Source organism: Nicotiana sylvestris, chromosome 4 (genome assembly GCF_000393655.2).
Source record: "Nicotiana sylvestris chromosome 4, ASM39365v2, whole genome shotgun sequence".
In the NCBI taxonomy this organism is placed as follows: Eukaryota; Viridiplantae; Streptophyta; class Magnoliopsida; order Solanales; family Solanaceae; genus Nicotiana; species Nicotiana sylvestris.
Window position 1 is genome coordinate 136228740 of NC_091060.1, and position 20138 is coordinate 136248877.

The 20138-nt window shown below is 36.5% G+C and overlaps 1 protein-coding gene across 1 annotated transcript; it reads left to right on the forward strand.

The window, feature by feature from the left end:
- Positions 1-5548: 5548 nt before the first annotated feature.
- Positions 5549-19930, forward strand: LOC104235340 (protein ALTERED SEED GERMINATION 2). The gene is made up of 15 exons (XM_070173583.1): positions 5549-5935; positions 7804-7872; positions 8925-9002; positions 13006-13140; positions 13253-13360; positions 13466-13594; positions 14068-14183; positions 14270-14387; positions 15248-15353; positions 16338-16483; positions 16612-16782; positions 16876-16986; positions 17768-17879; positions 18467-18816; positions 19787-19930. The coding sequence occupies exons 1-15, from the start codon at positions 5864-5866 to the stop codon at positions 19928-19930; spliced, it is 1965 nt and encodes a 654-aa protein (XP_070029684.1). The 5' UTR covers positions 5549-5863.
- Positions 19931-20138: the final 208 nt, after the last annotated feature.

A 20138-nucleotide genomic window follows, 5' to 3' on the forward strand; every position in this document is an offset into this window, starting at 1 on the left:
CCAGATTTTTCCTCAAAAGTAGGAAATTCCAAATGAGGGGTCCACTATTGGTTCATCAACCACGTGCTCCACAAATTCATCCAACACATCTCCATATTTTAACACATGACAAATGCCCATAATATCATTGTCCACTTTAATTTCTACCAAACCAGAATAGTTAGGTGGTCTTACATAAATACGAGTAGAAGAAGGATTGTAGCCATACTCTTTAACATAACTCACAAACTCAAAGTAGGAAAACCTATCTACACCAACATCAAGTATCGAGGTAATAATTCCACCTATATAATCATCCTTCGTAAATGAGTTTAGCTTATCCATAAATATTTTTCTTATTGTAAAGAGCTCAAAAGACATTTCAAATCCTATGCAAAGCAGATAACAAACAATATAAGACTAGGACCTAGCAAATCAAAGCACATGCAACAAGAAATTCTATATTTTTATAGTAGCAACAACCAAAAACACTAGAAATCGAAACCACATAGAGAAGAAGAACAAAAAGTCTAACCTTTACGAGGTCTTTTTTCTGTCCAAATAGAAGAAATATTGTGGACTCGACGACTGCTAACATCGACTAAACTCAGTTCCTTGCACCTCGAAGAACTACAACAATAGGTCAAAACATAAATTTAACAACGAAATACGCATCAAACTAGGTTTAATCGAAGAAACATTCATCTTGTCCCTTCGATTTTACTCAGGAAGAAGATTTTGAGATGGATTAGGATTAGGATTTTTCCCGTATGAAATTGGGAAATTTTTACTGAGGGGTAAAATGAAATGAAAAGGAATGAAAAGAAAAAATGGGTTTTGGTAGATATTTAATTACGTATAATTAGGTAAAATATGATTAAGTTAATTAATTATATTAATAGACTAATAATCGTTTAATATTTCATTTAATTACGTGGCATCATCTGAGGGCGTGTGTTTGCAACACAGTACATAATTCTTGAGAGATGGCTTAAAGTGGTATAAAAAAATTTAGACTGAACAAGTATAGGGTGGTATTGGAACACACGTAAATGTTAAGATGAAAACTCAATTATCGGAACAAGTACGGGGTACATCTTATGTATTTGGCCTGTGTTGTTTATCCTCTCATATGACAGTCCCAATTTTGTGTTTGATAGTGGTAGACACGCTTGGCATAATGATACTTAATATATATTCTTTAGTTTTTTTCTCTTCTTCTACCTTCTTTCTTCCTCGACCACACAGACATAATTATCACCTTCTCTTCTTTATAGTGAAGCTAATAAAAATTTATAGTAGATATTTATATGTCTGAATATGAGGGAGAGAAGATGAAGATGGTTGATAAACTCAAAAAATGGATAAAGAGTTCCACTATTTGTTGCATGGGCACCATTGTGGAAGGCAAATGTCAGCCGAAGATTATAAGCCGTCATTGGTGCGGGGGGGGGGGGGTGTTTTACCTAGAAGTTACATTTTGACTTTAATTAAATCAAGTGAGTGAGTATTACACCCTGCAATAACAGAAGTAGTGCCTCATTTAGCAAATCCTTTAACATTTATGTTTTTTTCCCCGGTAATTAGAATATTTCATTAATCACCAAGTGCAATTGTTACAAATCAGCATAGTCATCCTCGACTTGCTACAATCCATACATAGTCCTATCTCTATAACTATACTATAAGCAGTACATAAATCCTCAAAGTACTATCCTGTCTGCTGGTTTTTGAATTGTTATTTTGCCTTAGAAATGAAGCTGCTGCATCTTTGTCATCGCTCCCCCTTGTGCTCTAATGTTGCATATGCATGCCACTTCCCTAGTTAGCTGTTCTACATTCCTTGCTTGATCTTCAAATACTCTACTGTTCCTCTCTTTCCAAATCACATAACTGTATTCTGCATACATCATCTTGAGTATCTTTGCCTTCAGCAACTTACCTTTGGATTGGGAAAGCAGCCATGTAAACACTTATTGCCAAGAATTAGTTGGAGCATTCAATAGTTGCAACCATCTCAGTAATCTCATCCATACTGCTTTGGAGAAGCTACACTCACCAAAGAGATGAAGATGAGATTCTTCTGTAGCCATACATAGAATACACCTTGAGTTAACTTGGATTCCCCATTTGGCTAATCAATTCATAGTTAACGACCTTTCATGACACTGGAGCCACATTGTAAATACTGCTTTAGGTCTAACCTCATTATGGAATATCACGGTTCTCCATTCTACTTTGTTATGATTCCCCAGAAGCCCTAAGTATATTTTCTTAATGAAGCTCTTCTGCTATTTTAGGGCTGGTATTTGCTGTGCATTTTTCCTAGCATCCAGAATCTTCCTCACCATCTCACTTTCCTGTCGTGGAATAGCCATGTCAAGTATGTTTTTCCCTTTGATGTAGTATGCATGAATCCATCTTATCCAATCTTTATCCTCCTTATGAGCCAGGTTCCAGTATGTTTTAGTGATTGCTGCCTTGTTTCACACTTGGAGATTTGTCAGGTTATAACCCCCTACTTACTTAGGTAGGCATATCTTGTCCCAAGATATCAATGCTCTCTTTATGATTGTATTGGTGCCAAACCAAATGTAACTTCTACAATAGGGCTCTATTAGCTTCATAACCTTTGCTGGTATAATGAACATTTGAGCCCAGTAAGATTGGATGCCAAATAGTATAGCTGTACTCTACCAGCATAAGATAATTTTTGAGCAGTCCATGAAGATACTCTTGCTACAATTCTCTCTACCAACGATTGCCACTGAAGTATAGTTAACTTTTTTGTGCCTAATGGAATCCCCAAGTATTTGAAAGATAGCTCCCCTAGTGAATTACCTGTACTCTATAGTATTCTCATTTGTTCTGGCTTTGCCACTCCTCCAAAGTAGATAACACTCTTTGTTAGATTAGTTTGTAAACCAGAAGCAACAGAGAATTGCCTGAAGCATTGGTGCAAAGCTTGCATAAAACTAGTGTCACCTCCTGGCAAACATGAGTAAATCATCTGCAAAACTGAGATGAGTTATGTTCGGCTTGCTACATCTTGGATGGTATTTGTGTTCCTTTATTTGCTTCAATCCTCTAAGTAGTCTGCTCAGATATTCCATGGTAATTGTAAACAAGAATGGTGACATAGGATCATCTATGTTTCTTTCAGAAACCAAAATCGAAAATTTTATTATTTCAGTTAAATGGAATGTAAGAGCTAAAAAGATTTAACAATTTGTTGAGCACTAAAAAGACTTGATTAGAATATGGATCAATTTAAGAGTATCAGTTGAAATTAGAGGCCATCTCAACCAAGCGACGAAAATAAAGACCGAAGGCTATAAATATGAAGTGTGGAATGTTGGGTCTCTGAGACATATGCCGTAAGAGACATAAAACACGAATTGGTGTGTTGAGAACGAAGTGAAAGAATGAAAAAAAAAGATAAAGTAAATAAGAAAATTTTAAATATTATTAGTTGGCTAGTGGTCAATTGTTGCCTTCGCTTTGGTCTAGTTGCACTACCTAGTATTAGTTTTTTATTTTTCGTTTGATTTTCTGATTGGTTTGCTTGTCATTACCCCTTCCCTTTTATCTTTCCTGAGCTGAGGGTCTACCGAAAACAGTTTCTCGACCTATTTAAAAAGTAGGGGTAAGGTATGTGTACACGCTATACCCTTAAACTCCAATTGTGAGAATATATTGGGTTTATTATTGTTGTTGTTATTGGCTAGTGGCTAATTGGAAACCCGTGGACAATTTAATCACTTTTCAGTAATTTCTTTTCTACTCACGTGCCTTTGAGGAAGTATAAATATTTTCTCTATCACCTTATCACTCAAGGGTGTATTAATCCCACTATGAATTAGAATAAAGGGAAACTTGAACGCCAAGTTTTAGTGTGCAACTGAGTTTTCCAGACTCATGATTAAGAACCTACTAGCGGAGGCATAGCCCGGGCTTTGCCTGGGCCCAACATAAAGAAAGCTATCTTTTTTATTAGGATAATTATCAGCTATGTCCATTTATAGGTAGCTCATTACAAAAATTGGCCAATTAATAATATATTATTAATATTAACCGAATTAGCCAAAATGCTATTTGTAGCAAAAACATATCAAATTTTTGCTTTGTTTTACGTGGGTATTATTAGAATAGATTGGACACAATTTAAGGAGCTTGAATCTTAGTTTTGGGATGATTTCGTGAAGTTTTGAGGTGGTTTGAATTGAAAATTCGGAAAAAACTGAACATAAAAAAAAAAGATATGTGTATCACACTGTGTATCACATATGTATCATATTTGTATCTATTGTGTATCACATGTATATCCATGTATACCTGTGTGTGAGATACATGTGTGATACATGTTTGATACATGTGTCGCAGAAGACTTTTTGAACTCGATTTAATTACGAATTTTGATACAAAACCAGTCCAAATCACCTCCAATCTTCGTCAAATTTTGTATATTGACTTATCTATATATTTTCAATGAATTTCAACTGTACCCATTGAAAAAGTTCCTTTTTTGTTTAGATTTTTGAAATATTGTATATATTTTTTGTATTTCATCACCTTATTTGCTACCTCATCCATAAAATTTCCTTTCCGTCTTGTATCCAGTGTTGCTAATCACGTTTAAAAATATGGTAAGTGATTTTTGCATGTGATTCTTTGAGAGCAAGTACCATATTATTAGGTTTTTTAATTTTTGTTGGCTAGTTTTGGTAAGTCTATGTTTAATGGCTAGATGTTGGTAATTTGAGATTTATTTGGGACATGTGTGTAAGTTCACTTTTTATTATACATTATGTTACTCTCTCCGGTCCAAAATAAGTAATTTTTTAGCCATTTTTTGTGGTCCAAAATAAGTGATTTTTTCAGATTTCAAGAATGAATTAGTTATTTTTTTCCCTACATTGCCCTTGGAGTAAATAGTGTTGGAGTATGTGTTAGGTGTATTTATGTGAAGAGATAGTAAATTATTTTGGGTGAACACATTTAATGTGGATAAAACTATTAAGTACCACTATAACTTACTTAGTATAAAAGTAGAGAATTTCTTTTTCTAATTTCATGGCAAACTTGTAAGGATATACTATCAGATATATTAAAACCAAATAGAGCTCTAGAGTCTTAGTAGTTAATGTCACCAAATTTCCTAACAAAATCAAATGCATTCTCGTTTTAGATTCTTTTTGTTGACTATGTATTTATTCTGATAACTAGTTATGAGTGCAATATGAATTTGTAAAGATAGTGCACACGAAAAGTTGAGTCAATAATGCTAAAAGTTACTCTGATAAAGAGGGCCCACACGGTGAGATAGTAAATAACCATAAAGCATGCAACTTAATGTGTCTGAAAAAGTCAAGTGGGACCTAATGACTCAGTGATGTGAATGACGCGTGTTATGGAATAAACAAAAATACCAGAATTTTTCAGTCATTTAATTTTGACCGGAAGCTCCTCTCGATTCCCCTTTATTAATAGTAGTAATTTATCAGGTCAATGAATTTCGGCATAAAGAAAATAAATATAATTATTGAGATAGAGAGAAAGTCTTCCTTATTTCTCAAGTGCATTTAAATTAACTTTTTTTGAACGGATGCAAGTGGAAATTCACATTCTATTTCATTAGCAACAGAAAAACACATGACAGGATCAAAAATGGTTCGTGGTTGAGACGTGGAGCTAAACGTCGCCGTATGACAACAACCGACTCTTCATTTCTCTTCTGTTCCTTTCGGTTCGTGTTCAATACTACTGGTTTCTGATGATCGCCAGTAGATACATACACTCGTCATTCTCACCTTCTCCGAATTCACCATCCTAGGGTTTTCGAACTCTCTGGATTCTTCCGTGCTATTTCTAGAAGCTTCGTCAAATGGAATCACTCTGTTTCCACGACGGCAACATCACTGACTTGATCAACAAACGATCCCTCCACGTTCGCCATGTACGCCTAAATTCTCATCTCCTCATTCAGTTATCTGTTTGTATTTTGAAATTTCGTCAGTTTGCTATGAGTTTTTGTTCTATGTAGTTTTTACGTTATGATGATGCCATAAGCTATGATTATTTATTGTAGTTTCAGTTAGTTAAGTGAATAATTGTGCCTTGAAACGTGAGGAAAGGAAATACTGGTGGTGTAAAGTTTACCACATTCCGAGTGTAATTCAAACTTTCTAGCTAAGGTTCCAGCGGATGAAATGTTGAGTTTCATTGAACAATAATCACTTATTACTCATGCCTTGACTTATATTGGACAACCTATTGTATGATATTATAATAGGAACAACTATAACTATAGGGATGACCTATTAGTGACTGTCGTGGTTGCCCTCACTAGCCCAACTTGAATTTGAAAGGGAAGGGAGAAACTTTATACGCATTGTTTAGTATTTAATTTTGGAATAGTAGAGCAATGATACTGAAATTGTGCTGACAAGAAACAAAAAACATAAACAAATGCATAATGAGAAAGTATTTATGCTGTGCTAATGGCAAAGATCAGACTAGTTGTAACAGATTGAACAGATTATGACACCCTAGAAATACTTATCAGAAAAAAGGATACCCTGTAAATGTTTCATAGTGTTTCTGAAGCAGCTTCAATTGAATCAAGTAAGCCATCCCTAGATGGCCTCGTTTCGGCGTTTAAACCCTAAGTGTTTGCAATAGCAATCTACTTTTTTCATAAATCAAATCCAAGCTCTGGTTAAAGCCCTTACTATTGGTCAGTATTGGAGTTCATGCCTGTGGCACAAAGGAATAACATAGAAAATATATTCTTTAGGGAATTAATTTTTGTTTTATTTTCACTGTCTGGTCTGATGTAAAAGTTGGTGACATTTGGTAATCACACAAGGTATAGGATGACGTATGAAGATAATATTTTTGACAATTTTTCGATATTAAAGTACTACATACTACAATGTCGAAGTTAGAATGAAGTAAGTGCTTTGATTATGAGTTGAGATATTTGTAAAGGAAAATGGCTTTTGTTCATAAGAGGGAAATCATTTTTCTTTTTTCTAGTGGAAAATATTTTGTTGGACAGTTGGAGAAAATATTTCTATCAAACAAACACACCTGTATGCGCAGTATGAATTAAGCAATTACAGGGTTCGATTGGTTCTCTTCTCTTTCCAAACTTTTAGCATGTTATCTCTCTTTTCTACATATTTTTAGATCTTCTTGATTGATGATTCCTACTCATACTATTTTAATCTTTCACCAATTTTAATCAGTGAGAAATGATTCTTCTTTTTCTAAAATATGTACTCATGCATTCCAAGCAAAAATTAATGTAAAGAAGAGCACAAGTAGCTCTAAATAATTATATCAATTATGAAAATGGGAATAAGAAACGATAAACGCAAACCCTCATTTTATTCATCGTGTTCGTTACTACTTTTGGAAAAAGAAGAAGAAATAAGTTGAAAAATCAACGCACGAGAACTATTTCTTGTCGACTAAAAATCTGAAATAAATAAGTGAAGGGCAAATGTATTTGCTTTTCTTACTCAAACCAATGTTGTTAGATTTTGAGAATTGCAAGTCAAAACCATCACAAGAGCTTAGAGCTTTGGTTTGACTTTGGGCAGTTACACATTTGTTAGTCTTTTTAAAATTTTATCAAATGCTTTTACAGCCATCGGAAATATTTTTCTTCTTTGTTTCCTATATGTGAGACCAGCAAAGCTCCCAGTCCCTTAGTAATTTGGATTACTAATAAGGTTCTCGCTGGTGTTTTTAAGCTCATTACATTTCTGCATATTTCGTCTCATCACTATATTCTGCTTGGGTTTCTATTCATTATAGGACTCCGGTCATGGATTGCAGATGCACTCCTCTTTGCTGGAAAGAATGGCCTTAGAAAGAGAATTGGAGGTGAGTGCGTTGATGAGTACAACACTACTGCACATACCATTAAGGTGTTTATCTCATAGTATCTTTTATCTGACGTAATATGATTCAAAGTTGGGTATCTCTCTGTCGAGAGTAGGTTAAAGATCAAAAATATTTGTTTTCATCTTTTTTATTACAAATGACAGTCATTAAAACCCTCTTCCTATTTTACTGGAGATCAACTAGTTAAGGTTGTTAATTATTTACCTTTTTTCTCAAGTGCAACCCATGTAAGTGGTATTCTTTCCTTTACATAAATAGGCGCATCATATAGACATTTTTTTCTTATTTATGGATTGCAATAAAATTTATGCATGTAGAACCTAGATCAGAATACAAATTTTAATATTTCAAGATGCTAGAACATTATGTGAAATGATTGTGGTCAAAATTGCACCTTACTTGCATACACGTCATAAAAAAAAGGCTCACTTTGATGTGTTGAGTTGGTTGGGGAGTAGGTTAATAAATTTTTTGAAGTGTGAAACATTGACGCAGTTGAAAGAGATGTCACATCAAGTTTGAAATAGTATAAAGTAGAAGTGTTGGATAGGAAAATTAGTATTTCTGATGAATGGTTCTAGTAAAATGTATTCAGAAATGCTTCTGAAGAAACACATTTTCATAAGCAAACCATTATGTAGCTGTATTATAATTCCTTCCACACATTAGCAATAAAGTTCTGATCCTCTATTTCTTTCATGCTTTGAAATTAAATTTACAATGTTCAGTAGAAATTGTATAATAATAGACCTAACCTTGAATTTCACAATAAAAAAGGGGGTATACGATGCAGACATGAAATGCTGCGTACATGCAAAGGATATGTCTGCTTCTGGTTCTCAATCTATGTGAAGAGAATTGGACATCAAAGGCATGTAGGTGGGTGTCTGAGTGTCCATGTGTCAGACGGTTAAACCCTCTAAGAAATGTTGTTAGTTTCTCCATTGGACTTCTGCTTGGTAGTACTTTGTTGACTCATGGATATATATGTCTGTGCTCACAGTCTCAAGGGTGTGTTCATTGTTTAACAGGGGCATCAGGGTTGTGTGAATGCGATAGCTTGGAACTCAAAAGGCTCGCTTTTGATATCTGGATCAGATGATACAAGAGTATGATACTCTCTACGCCTCGTTGCTCCCTTATTCTTCTATTTTAGATGAACTGTTAAAAGCTTCTCAATGTGATAGTGGGGTCGGCTTTAGAGTCTGCAAGATAGCCAGATATAAGAACTGACAAGGACCACATACTTGTATATATGTTCTTTATATTTATTCCACCCTGTCAAGTAGACAGATTGTTGTTGATTAGTAGTCGTTTGAAACTCTTTAGTATGTTTTATATTGATCATTTTTGTACGTAGTTTTCTTGTGAGAGGCTCAAGTCTATTTGCATTCTTTTTCCAAAGTGCGAAAACATAGGTGTTTGACTTGGACAGACAAGAAGTTTTATTTAGTGTTTACCATGAACGCAGGGATGAGGATGGGGATGGGGGACTTCGTAAGTTGTTCTAGCTGTGGATTTATTGCCTGCTGAATACCTTTTATGATGTCTTTGATGATTCTGCTCATTGTGACGTTTGCATAATATAACAAAGTGGGAAAAGACTGTCAACAAAAACCTTGAGATTTATTTGCTATTTTGTTCCATGGGTTAGATGTGATCCAGTGAGGGTTGACTCGAACAGAGTTGAGTCAATCATGGTACTGGAGGAGTCACATCTGCGTTTTGATACATTTTAGTCAGCACATAAGTCGATCTTTCCAAGGAAAGATGTTTCAACAATAACAAACCCAGTGAAATCCCACAAATGGGGTCTGGGGAGGTAGTATGTACGCCGACCTTGCTCCCAACTTTAAAGGTAGAGATACTGTTTTCGATAAACCCTCAGCTCAAGAAAGTATTGTTAGAACATTGTTGAAAAGAAATGCAGTAATGGAGAAGTGGAAGAGAAGCAGTACAAGATGCAAGTACAATAACAAGATAATAAGATAACCAAAGCAAAAAAATAACCGGTAGTAATAGAAATCTAACTACAAGCAAGTACGAAAATAATATTAATGCTATAGATATGGAAAAGAAATACGCTCGACTATCTACTAACCCTTTACCCTAATTTTCGACCTCCACACCCTCATATCAAGGGTCATGTCCTCGGTAAGCTGCAGATGTGCCATGTCCTGCCTAATCACTTCTCCCTAATACTTCTTTAGCCTGCTTCTACCTCTTCTTAGACCCGTCATGGCCAACCTTTCACATCTTCTCACTGGGGCTTATGTGCATCTCTTCTTCACATGCCCGAACCATCTCAGCTTCGCTTCCGCATCTTGTCCACCCGTGTTATCAAAGGCGAAAAGCGCAAAAAAAGAACTCTAAGGCCTGTTGGAGCTTTAAGTGCAAAGCGCAAATAAAGTGTGGGCTTTAATGAAAAATGGCGCAACCGGAGAAAAAGTAAAAATATGTATTTGTAGTCCAAGACCAATAACTATAAGCAAACAACACAACAACAACATACCCAGTAAAATTTCACTAGTGGGGTCTGGGGAGGGTAGAGTGTATGCAGACCTTACCCCTACCTCGGAAGGGTAGAGAGGCTGTTTCCGGGAGACTCTCGGCAACCAATAATTATAAGCATGCATAACAAATATATGGACAAAAAATCGAAAAAAATTACGATAAAGTGAAATATCAATTGTTTAGTATAGTTTTTCAGGATTACACTCATTGGCAAGGAAAAACATGCCTTAGAGCCTTGATGAGACACTGAAGCGCCCGCAAAGCAAGGCGAAGCGCTCAACATGTTCTGAGCCTCACTTCAAGGCTTAAGCGCGCTTTAAGCACGCCTTTGATAATACTGTTGTCCACCATGGAGGACACTTTCACCTTGTCCCGAGTATCTTTATTCCTAATCTTTTCTCTTCTAATATGCATATACATCCATTTCAACATCCTGATTTTCGCTACTTTCATCTTTTGGACACAGAAGTTCTTGACTAGCCGACACTCCGCCTCATACAATATAGTCCGCCTGACAATCACTCTATAAAACTTACCTTTAAGTCTTGGTGGCACATTCTTATCATACAAGACACTAGATGCAAGCCTCCATTTCATCCACCCCGCTTCAATACAATGTGTGACATCATCGTTGATTTCCTCATTACCTGGATTATCGACCTAAGATACTTGAAACTTTCTCTCTTCGGGATGGCTTGTGTATCAAGCTTGACTTCCAAACCAGCCTCATGAGTTACGTCACTAAATTTGCATTCTAAGTATTCTGTCTTAATCTTACTCAACTAAATTAAAACCCTTAGACTTTAGAGTCTGTCTCCAAACCTCTAGCCTAGTGTTAACACCGCCTCGTGTCCCGTACAATATTTCATATGTTCAGTTGCTTTATCAACTTTTTTTTTGTAGTAGTTTAAGTTTGCTAAACTACCATAAGAGCATCCATGGTTCTGTAAATGCCTAATAATTTACTTTGTAATGTTGATATTGCAAGAAGGGGAGCCTAACTGGTAAAGTTGCTGCCATGTGACCAGGAGGTCACGGGTTCGAGCCGTGGAAACAACCTCTTGCAGAAATGCAGGGTAAGACTGCGTACAATAGACCCTTGTGGTCCGGCCCTTCCCCGGATCCCGCACATAACGGGAGCTTAGTGCACCGAGTTGCCCTTAATGTCGATATTGCAAGTCACTAGTGACAACACATCTAGCTGTTTGAGGTAATTGTTAGGGAGACGCTTCAAATATCGTTCTTTGACTTTTTGTTAAACCATATTGTTATTGTAGACTTTCTTCGGACTGTTTTCCGTCTCTGATTGTGATCGATTCACATTAAAGAGAGATATCAAACTTTCTTCTGTACATTTTTACCTTAAAAATACATGGATTTTTGGGAAAATAATTTCTTGCTTTGTTTTAAATCAGTTTGAGCTCCACTGACTGTAGAAGCAACCCGCTTATCTGAGGTCCATATTTTTAAATAATCAAATCTGATATCCGGAATGGGCTTCTTGAATCAATCTGTTTATTTTAGCCAGTTTGACTGCTGATATGTTGATTGCTAATGTTGTAAACAATAACTGTAGACTTCAGATGAACCATTTCAGATCAAATGGTCTTTATTTCTCTTGATCACTTAGAAAATTGGCATTCAAATAGCAGCCCAGGGATAAGTCTCCTTTCTAACAGCGTGGTGGTGACTTGCTTTAGAAATCTTTACAATCATGATCCTCTACCTGGTAGAGAGTGGCATGTCCTCGGAGGAATAATATTTTTCTGGCATCAACTTAAAAACTCAGTTTATGTCTTTATGCCCTGATCCACTTTACTTGTTGCTATTCCCTTGGGAAAGGGGAAAGCTATTCTTGCCATGGATTGCAAAATTTGGTGGATAGGTGATACAGAACATTGCTGAACAAGCTGTGAGATTTGTTTCTTTATTCTTATCTTTTAGGATGAGTACTAACCTTCTTCACTTGGTAATTCTTTGTTTCTGGTGTGTCGTTCATAGTTCTCCTCCGAGATGGATGATCCATCTCTGTGTTCATCCATAACTTGCAAATGGCACTCATGATAAGCAACAAAATTCAAATAACTGCATACACAAGTTTTGCTCCTTGTGATGTTACGGCCACTGGATGATCCTGCATCTTTGAAATTGAGGACCTCCATGAATTGTTCTGTAACAATTATTTGGAGTTAACAGTTGGGGTTGACACGAATATATTCCTGTGAAGGGAGGCTAAGAATTTGAGATATATAAACTTAAACTTAAAAATGGAATGTAAATCTTCAGAGATGCTTTGTTACATCTAGTTTAAATGAAGGGCTATTACTGACACAAAAAAGAAATCAAAGCAAGGGTTGCCGCTGGGTCTGCCAGGAGTAGTCTGGCAACAGCTCTTGAATGCGACTTGAAGATGGAACAGTTTGTCGAAGAGCTGGTTGTGAATCTTGTGAGCAGTTGTTCACAATTTCTTTTGCACTTTGCTGGTTATTTTTGGGGCCCCTTAGTTTATGGTGACTCTATCTGTATTGTCAGTTGATATTTGGCATCTTGTGTTTGTTCACTAAAATCTCAGTGGAAAAAAAACTTTATTTGATGCAGATGAATATCTGGAGTTATTCAAGCCGCAAACTTTTGCATTCCATTGAGACCGGTCACACTGCCAACATATTCTGCACGAAGTTTGTTCCAGAAACTTCAGATGAGCTAGTCGTTTCTGGAGCAGGAGATGCTGAAGTAGTTTATTGATACACCAAACCTTTGTGTGTTTTTATAACGATGCTGTTCACTTGCCTTGAGTGGGTTTTTCAGAAATTAATGCTCTCTTTATATTTACTTTATATGGCAGGTTCGTCTTTTTCATTTGTCTCATCTAAAGGGAAGAGGTGCTGAAGACAGTGGTTTGACTCCATCCGCTCTATTTCAGTGTCATACCAGGAGGGTTAAAAAAATAGCTGTAGGTGTTCAGGCAGCGGGGAAACATCCTTTTAAGTGATAATCAAGTATTTGTGGATTTTATTTCCTTTCTATTTATAGTATATGCTGCTGTTTCTAATTATAGGTTGAAGTTGGGAATCCTCATGTGGTATGGAGTGCTAGTGAAGATGGGACTGTGAGGCAGCATGACTTACGGGAGGGTGCGTCTTGTCCCCCAGCTGGTTCTTCTCGTCAAGAATGCCGTAATATACTTGTTAGTCCTAACTCACTTTGTGTTGTGCTGAATTGTATTTCTTGCTTCACCCAAAGGATAAAGGTCCCCTATCTCTCTTATAAGAAGATCAAGTTACAGCTGCCTCATCAACGAGTGTTTTTTTTCTCACTTTGTTGTGACATCATCATAAAGTGCTTTGGGTATACTTTTTTGTAATTTTGGCAAAAGCAACTGTGTTTGGTGCTCTAATAGTTTTTCCTTGGCTAGCCTGAAGCTTTAGCTGCCAACTCAAAAAGTTTTATATGACTAGTATTGGTTTTTACATTTGTTGTATAACAATAACTGCAACTTTTGAAGACTTTGATTCTTTCTCGGGTGGTTGATTTTAGTGTTTCCAAATAGTCGATCTGCATTTGTAGTCAAGCAAGTTGATATGAATGTTAAGAACTTTGATTTAAGCTGTGATGTAGCTAAACGGTTTGCATTACGATATGTTTGGTCCATGATGACAGCTTGACTTGCGCTGTGGAGCTAAGAAATCATTAACTGATCCTCCGAAACAGTTGTTTGCTCTGAAGTCGTGTGATATTAGCTCCACAAGGCCTCATTTGCTCCTTGTTGGTGGAAGGTGTAGTTGTCTTTACTAGTTTATTGCAATAAGGGTATATTTCAGGCCGTACTGCTGGTTTCTAATCTGCTATTTACTTTTTGCAGTGATGCGTTTGCTCGGTTGTATGATAGAAGAATGCTGCCTCCATTATCCTCGAGTCAAAAAAAGCTGCCACCTCCACCTTGTGTCAGCTACTTCTGCCCAATGCATCTTTCTGATCGTGTTAGTTTCAGTTTCAGTTTCTGCATTATCTCACTTTAGAGTCTGCTAACAGTTTTGCTAGCTAGAATTTCTATTATTTCTTTATCATTTGAGGTACAGTGGTTTTAGTAGATCATCGGGAGCACCTCATCTCTTTTTGCACTTTGTAGCTCCTTGCACTGAAGATGTCCTCCTTGTAACCTTCTTCTGACTTCATAGAACAAGAAATCATTGAGAAGTTCTTGCAAGGAACTTGTGTAGTCCACTACATGCTATATTGTCAATCCTGTAGTTGGAAGTGGATATCTATGAGCTGTCTAGTCGTTTTTTTTGGGTAGAGGGAGAAAACGAGGGGAGGGGGTCCTGAATAGGATCACATGCTTTTTTCTGCAAAACATTACTTTAAAATTTGATTAATCCAAAGAGGGTAATCCACTTCTGACTTGGTTTTTCATTGCTGCCAACCATCTTAAAATTTTAATACGGTTACATGGTCCATCTCTCTCTGTGTGTGTGTGTGTGTGTGTGTGTATTTGTGTAAACTGCAATGCAACAACACTGGAAAAGGAGGGACTGGAAAAGTAGCTAACTTTCAAGAAAGTGAGCTACTCCACTTTATCATGGCCATGTAATAGTAGCATACTAGATTAGTGCAGCTGTGGCTGAATTTTACAGTGGATATCTATTTCTATAGAATTTCTTGCCATGTAAAGTTAGTTTTACATCCATTTAATGGCAACTCTTCTTAGTTCTCCATACATATTGCATATTAGTCTTGATGTAAGTCTGTAACCCATCACTGCTTATTTTCCTAAGTGATTGTAGCATATCACGTGGCTTCGAAAATGGAAGCTGATGAATTTTTCTCTCTTTTTCCTCAGGGGCGTTCCAGCATGCATCTGACTCATGTCGCATTTAGTCCCAACGGAGAGGAGGTTTTGCTTAGCTACAGTGGAGAACATGTATACTTGATGGATGTGAATCCTGGTACATAGCTTCTGTTATATTCTATCTTACAATCGGTAACTTTGTTGTTGATTCCGTTTTCACTTTCCTCTGCTACCTCGTATGGTTGTGCGCCTTGTGCCTTCAGTTTCTGGAATCCCTTGAAATGTGTGATGAATCTAACTTGTGCAGTATTAGCTATAATGAGTTCGAGTACAGTACTTGAGGAATTCTGTTAGGGATTTCACGTATTGAGTATTCAATATTTATACTATGTTTTTTCTGCTGCTCTCCCTCATGTGGTTGAAGCCAACTTTAATTAGTGTTTTAACAAGTTTGAAAGATAAGCAATATGGAGGAAAGAAGAAAAGAAAGAAGATGTATGTTTGTTGATAAGGTATGATAATGAAGAACATACTAATAGTATTATATAATAAGCACATGGTATTTCTGGGTCTTCTTATGTGTAATTAATGCGATCTTACGTTTGTTCTGTACCATCGGGGTAGCACAGAGCACTTCGTGCATGGGGACGCTTGTTTTAATATCAGTGACCTCTGTTAGTTACTCATTAAGTTGCTCTTTATCCTTGTCAAGGTGGCGACCTCATTGAGGGAGAGCAAAATTTATTGTAGTTGGCTTCTTTTTATTGTTTGTTGATGATGGTCTTCTTTTGGTAAGTGGTACACTGACCTCGGGATCATTGTACTTGTATTTTTACACAGTCTTGGTGCCACATTCATGTGATTTGTTAGAAAAACTGTAACTCTTTGTGCATGAGCGCCCGTGTCAGATATACTGGGTGTTGTTCAAGGTTAATTGACAAATGATTTTAGCCCTGTCAACTTGCTTCAAGTGCTTGGTCCACGTGCATGTGATATTCGAAAGTGACTGTGAGTTGAAAGTAAAATGATTCACTACTACCTGCTGAGATATTACATTTTTTGTGCTTGAAAGCTTAAGATAAATCATACTTGAAGCTCTGGTTATGTTACTGTCTTATGATAAATTTTTTATTGGTTGTAGCACATGGAGGTTCTATGCCGTATACTTCAGGAGATGTGACAAACCTGATGAATTTTGCTCCCTTGCTCAATGGAATCGAATTGCAATCATCAGTTAGTGGAATCTTTGTAAACGGTTCTTCATCGAAAAGAATTCCAGTTACCAAGGTTATTCTTCCTTCTTTACCCCTCCCATGATCTCCTGCTTCCTGGCCCAAAGTGATAAAAAATTGCATTTTGCTTTCTCTTGCTTTAGGATGACAAATCATAATCATCGTTTTTTCCTTCTTCCCCAGCCAGAAAAATGCAAAAAATTGATTCAGATGGCAATGAAGACTTTGAAAGAAGATTCCAACTTTTATTATGGGATAGAAGCTTGTAATGAAGTCTTGGAGGGTTGCAGGGATGACATTGGTCCCTTTCTAACCTTAGAATGTTTATGCACTCGTGCAGCAATATTGCTCAAGGTGCCTGAAGTCAGACAATTTCCTTATTGTACTGCGTTAACGCTTATTTAAGGATAATATACGTAATTTAAAAAATCTTTGGCCTTTTATCAGAGGAAGTGGAAAAATGATGCACATATGGCTATAAGAGATTGTCATAGAGCTAGAAAGCTCAATTCATCTTCCTTTAGGCCTCTTCTTTTGATCGCTGATGCTCTTTCACAGGTATGTTATTCAGTGTTTGTAGGATTCTGTGGCTTAAATTTTTTTGTTCATATGCTGGATAGAAGAAAGCGCCCAATTTCCCATGTGGGCATTTGACCTCATCCCTCCATTCATGGTCGCAGTCCTCTTAGCCATATGGTTTTTCTTGCTTGGTAGTAATCGTCCTTCTTTGGCATTTCTTTTTCCAATATCGCATTGGAGTATCAATTATCAGTGAGAAATTCCGAGGGTGATTGTGCATCATATTTATGATGTCCTCAAAATTTAAGGCGATGTATATGCTTTTAGTCATATTTTAACTCATACTGTGATATGGTATTAAAATCATATGAAGTTTTAGGATTCTCTTTAGAATAAGTTTTTCTTCTCAGACATGAAATAACTTGGGAAAAGTGGATTTTACCAGTCATTCTTGTTAGTAAACCTTGTAAATGGTTTAGATACTTTTGCTAACGTTATTGTAGTTAAGTTTATGATTAATGTTTCTAGCACTTGATAATTTCTCGCCTCCCAAGAATGTTAATTTTTTTAATAAGGTCGAGAATGTTACTTATTAGCTTACTAAAAAAAATGTTAATTATTAATACTATTTAGGAAATAAGTCTCCCTTGGTTTGGTTTCAAATATGCACTAATCCTCCGTATTATATACCTTTGATCTAATTAGGTATTGTTTGTCGCTATCCATACCTACATATATCTTTGCAGACTAGGATAGTGGGTAATTGATTATTTATCTGATTTTGCATTTAGCACTTGATTGTTACTGATATTATCTGCAGTTGGGTAAACATAAAGAAGCATTGGAGTTCGCTATTGGCGCTCAACCCTTGGCTCCATCTGATTCTGAAGTTTCCCTAAAGGTGGAGAGCATAAAAGATCATATCGCTGCAGGTTAGTGACTTGCATATTGAGCCTGCGATTTTAGTAGTTTCTTGCCTAAAACAAAATATGTTTAGCTGGTATCAATGCCAGCTCTATCAAAATCCTATTGAAACACTAGATTACTGCTGAGTATATTCTAGTTTTTAAATCTTTCAGTTCCCTTTTCCCAGTACTTCTATAATCTTGTTTGTAGTTTTCCTTATCCATGACTAGCTGATGAGTTATTGAAAACCCTATTGAGCACCATGAGTTTACCGGGTTTTCCTAATTATGATATTTTGCCACCACCATGAGGACTATGTCCATGTTTTCCTGTCTGCGCTGCTGTTTTCAGTCCTCTGGGAATCACTGCTCCTTCAACTCGATGTCAATTTTGTTCTTGTGTGTCACTTTCTGATTAATCTTTCAGGACTCTTATTATATATAGCTTCAATGTCAAAATGATTTTTGTAGTTATTTCTATGGATGGAATATAGCTGTAGAGAACTCAATATTGTTGAGGATTCGAGATTCATTTCACTCGAGCTTATTCTTGTCGGGAATGCTAATTCATATTCATGCTTTAATGCGTACCAACAATATTCCTGGATTTACAGCTGAAGCAGACAAAGCAAATAAGGCAAATGGAGGAGAATCTAGGTCAGATCCTCGGGCAGGAAGAGTATTATCTCTAAGTGACATACTTTATCGTTCAGATGCGAACAGTGATGCATCGCAAGATGGTCCCAGGTCTGAAAGAGAGGATTCTGATGATGACGAGGAGCTAGAATTGGCTTTTGAAACATCAATATCTGGTGATGAAGGACGGGATGTTGATCCCGATATCCTCCATGGAAGTTTGAACTTAAGAATTCATAGGAGAGGTGATTCCACTGGGGAGACTGGACGAGCAAATGGTGCTAGTGGTTTGCCAACCTCTAGTCAAAAAGAGAAAGCAGCTTACAAGGTTTTGGCTTGAATGTTGTTTTTCTGTGCTGTAAAGTTTCTTTATTTATTCTCTGGATTCAGAATAGATGTTCTTTTCTCTATCCTTTTACTGTGACGTGTTTGCTTTGATATGCTTGTGCATCTTTGTGCTTTGTTGAGGCTTTTTGTCTATTGAGGTCATGAGTGTAGCAATGGTTCTGCATATTATATTAAATCTTTATATCTTGAACTGCTGGTTAGGTTGTTTTTACCTGATTAGTATCTCTTTTTCTTTGTTTCCAGAAGAGTTAATCTAAGCCAAAAGTCCCTAATATCATCTCGAATATCTTTCCAGTAACCGGTTTTATACTTATGAATTGTATTCTGAGTCTCAAAGCATAACACTGCTCTTGGTGGCTTGTCTGGCCGTCTGGGTAGATTGTGAGTGATGACTTGCTGGTTTCTGTTGCTTATGAATCCCCCTGCTCCGATGCTTGGTTATGTCCAATAGATAGTTCACATAATTATCCCATATTCCTATGGAACTGAATTTTATTTGCTTACTTGACCAACAGTTTCGAGGTTTATTATTTGAATTTCAAAGGTATCATAGGTTTTAGAAGGTGAGCTGAAGTGTGAAAAGTGATACAAATAATCAGAAGCATCCAATGATCACAGTAATTGTCTTTGTCATACCATCGTGTAGACTGCTTATTGAGTTGTGGAATTGTAGTTGGGTGACACGAGTTTCATTTGTTAAAAAGTGTCACAATACTCATACTGCAGACGGACTACTAATTTGCAGAATAGTAGGCAGTCTTGGATTTAATTTGTTAAAGAGGGTGTCAATATGCTCAGGAAAGCCAAATTTTCTAAACGTTGAACATCTCTTGCTCGGAGAAGTTTCTTCCCCCTTGTTATCTGGATGCCTGCACATCTCGTCTTTCAATATCAAGTTTGTTTCCTTGTTTAAACAGTGTTCTTTTTTGTTCTCTTGAATTATATTGCAGCCTGAAGCAGTGATAGATATGAAGCAAAGATATGTTGGTCATTGCAACGTAGGCACTGATATAAAACAGGCCAGCTTTCTTGGAGAACGAGGTATATTCAATTTTTTTAATGGTTTCCATGCAGATATTCATGATTATCCTTAAACATTATCTGGTTATTATAGTTGCGTAGAAGAACTGCCTTTCATCTGCTTTGCTCCCCTGTAATCTCTTTCAGAAGGATCTGTTAAACTAAGAAATTAAGCCTACGAAGACGTCAAAGTCAATTGGTCTGTATGTGTGACACTATGATGGTTGAAGGTGTTAAAAGAGGATGCACGTAGAAGGAAATTTGTCTCAAAAGACCAATCTC

What these genes read in the sequence shown, in the direction of transcription:
- LOC104235340 (XM_070173583.1), top strand. Translation starts at nt 5,864, where the DNA reads ATGGAATCACTCTGTTTCCACGACGGCAACATCACTGACTTGATCAAC. An exon ending in CTGGAGCAGGAGATGCTGAA is followed by an intron (nt 13,141 to 13,252) that starts GTAGTTTATTGA and finishes TTTATATGGCAG; the next exon opens with GTTCGTCTTTTTCATTTGTC. An exon ending in TCGCTGATGCTCTTTCACAG is followed by an intron (nt 16,987 to 17,767) that starts GTATGTTATTCA and finishes TATTATCTGCAG; the next exon opens with TTGGGTAAACATAAAGAAGC.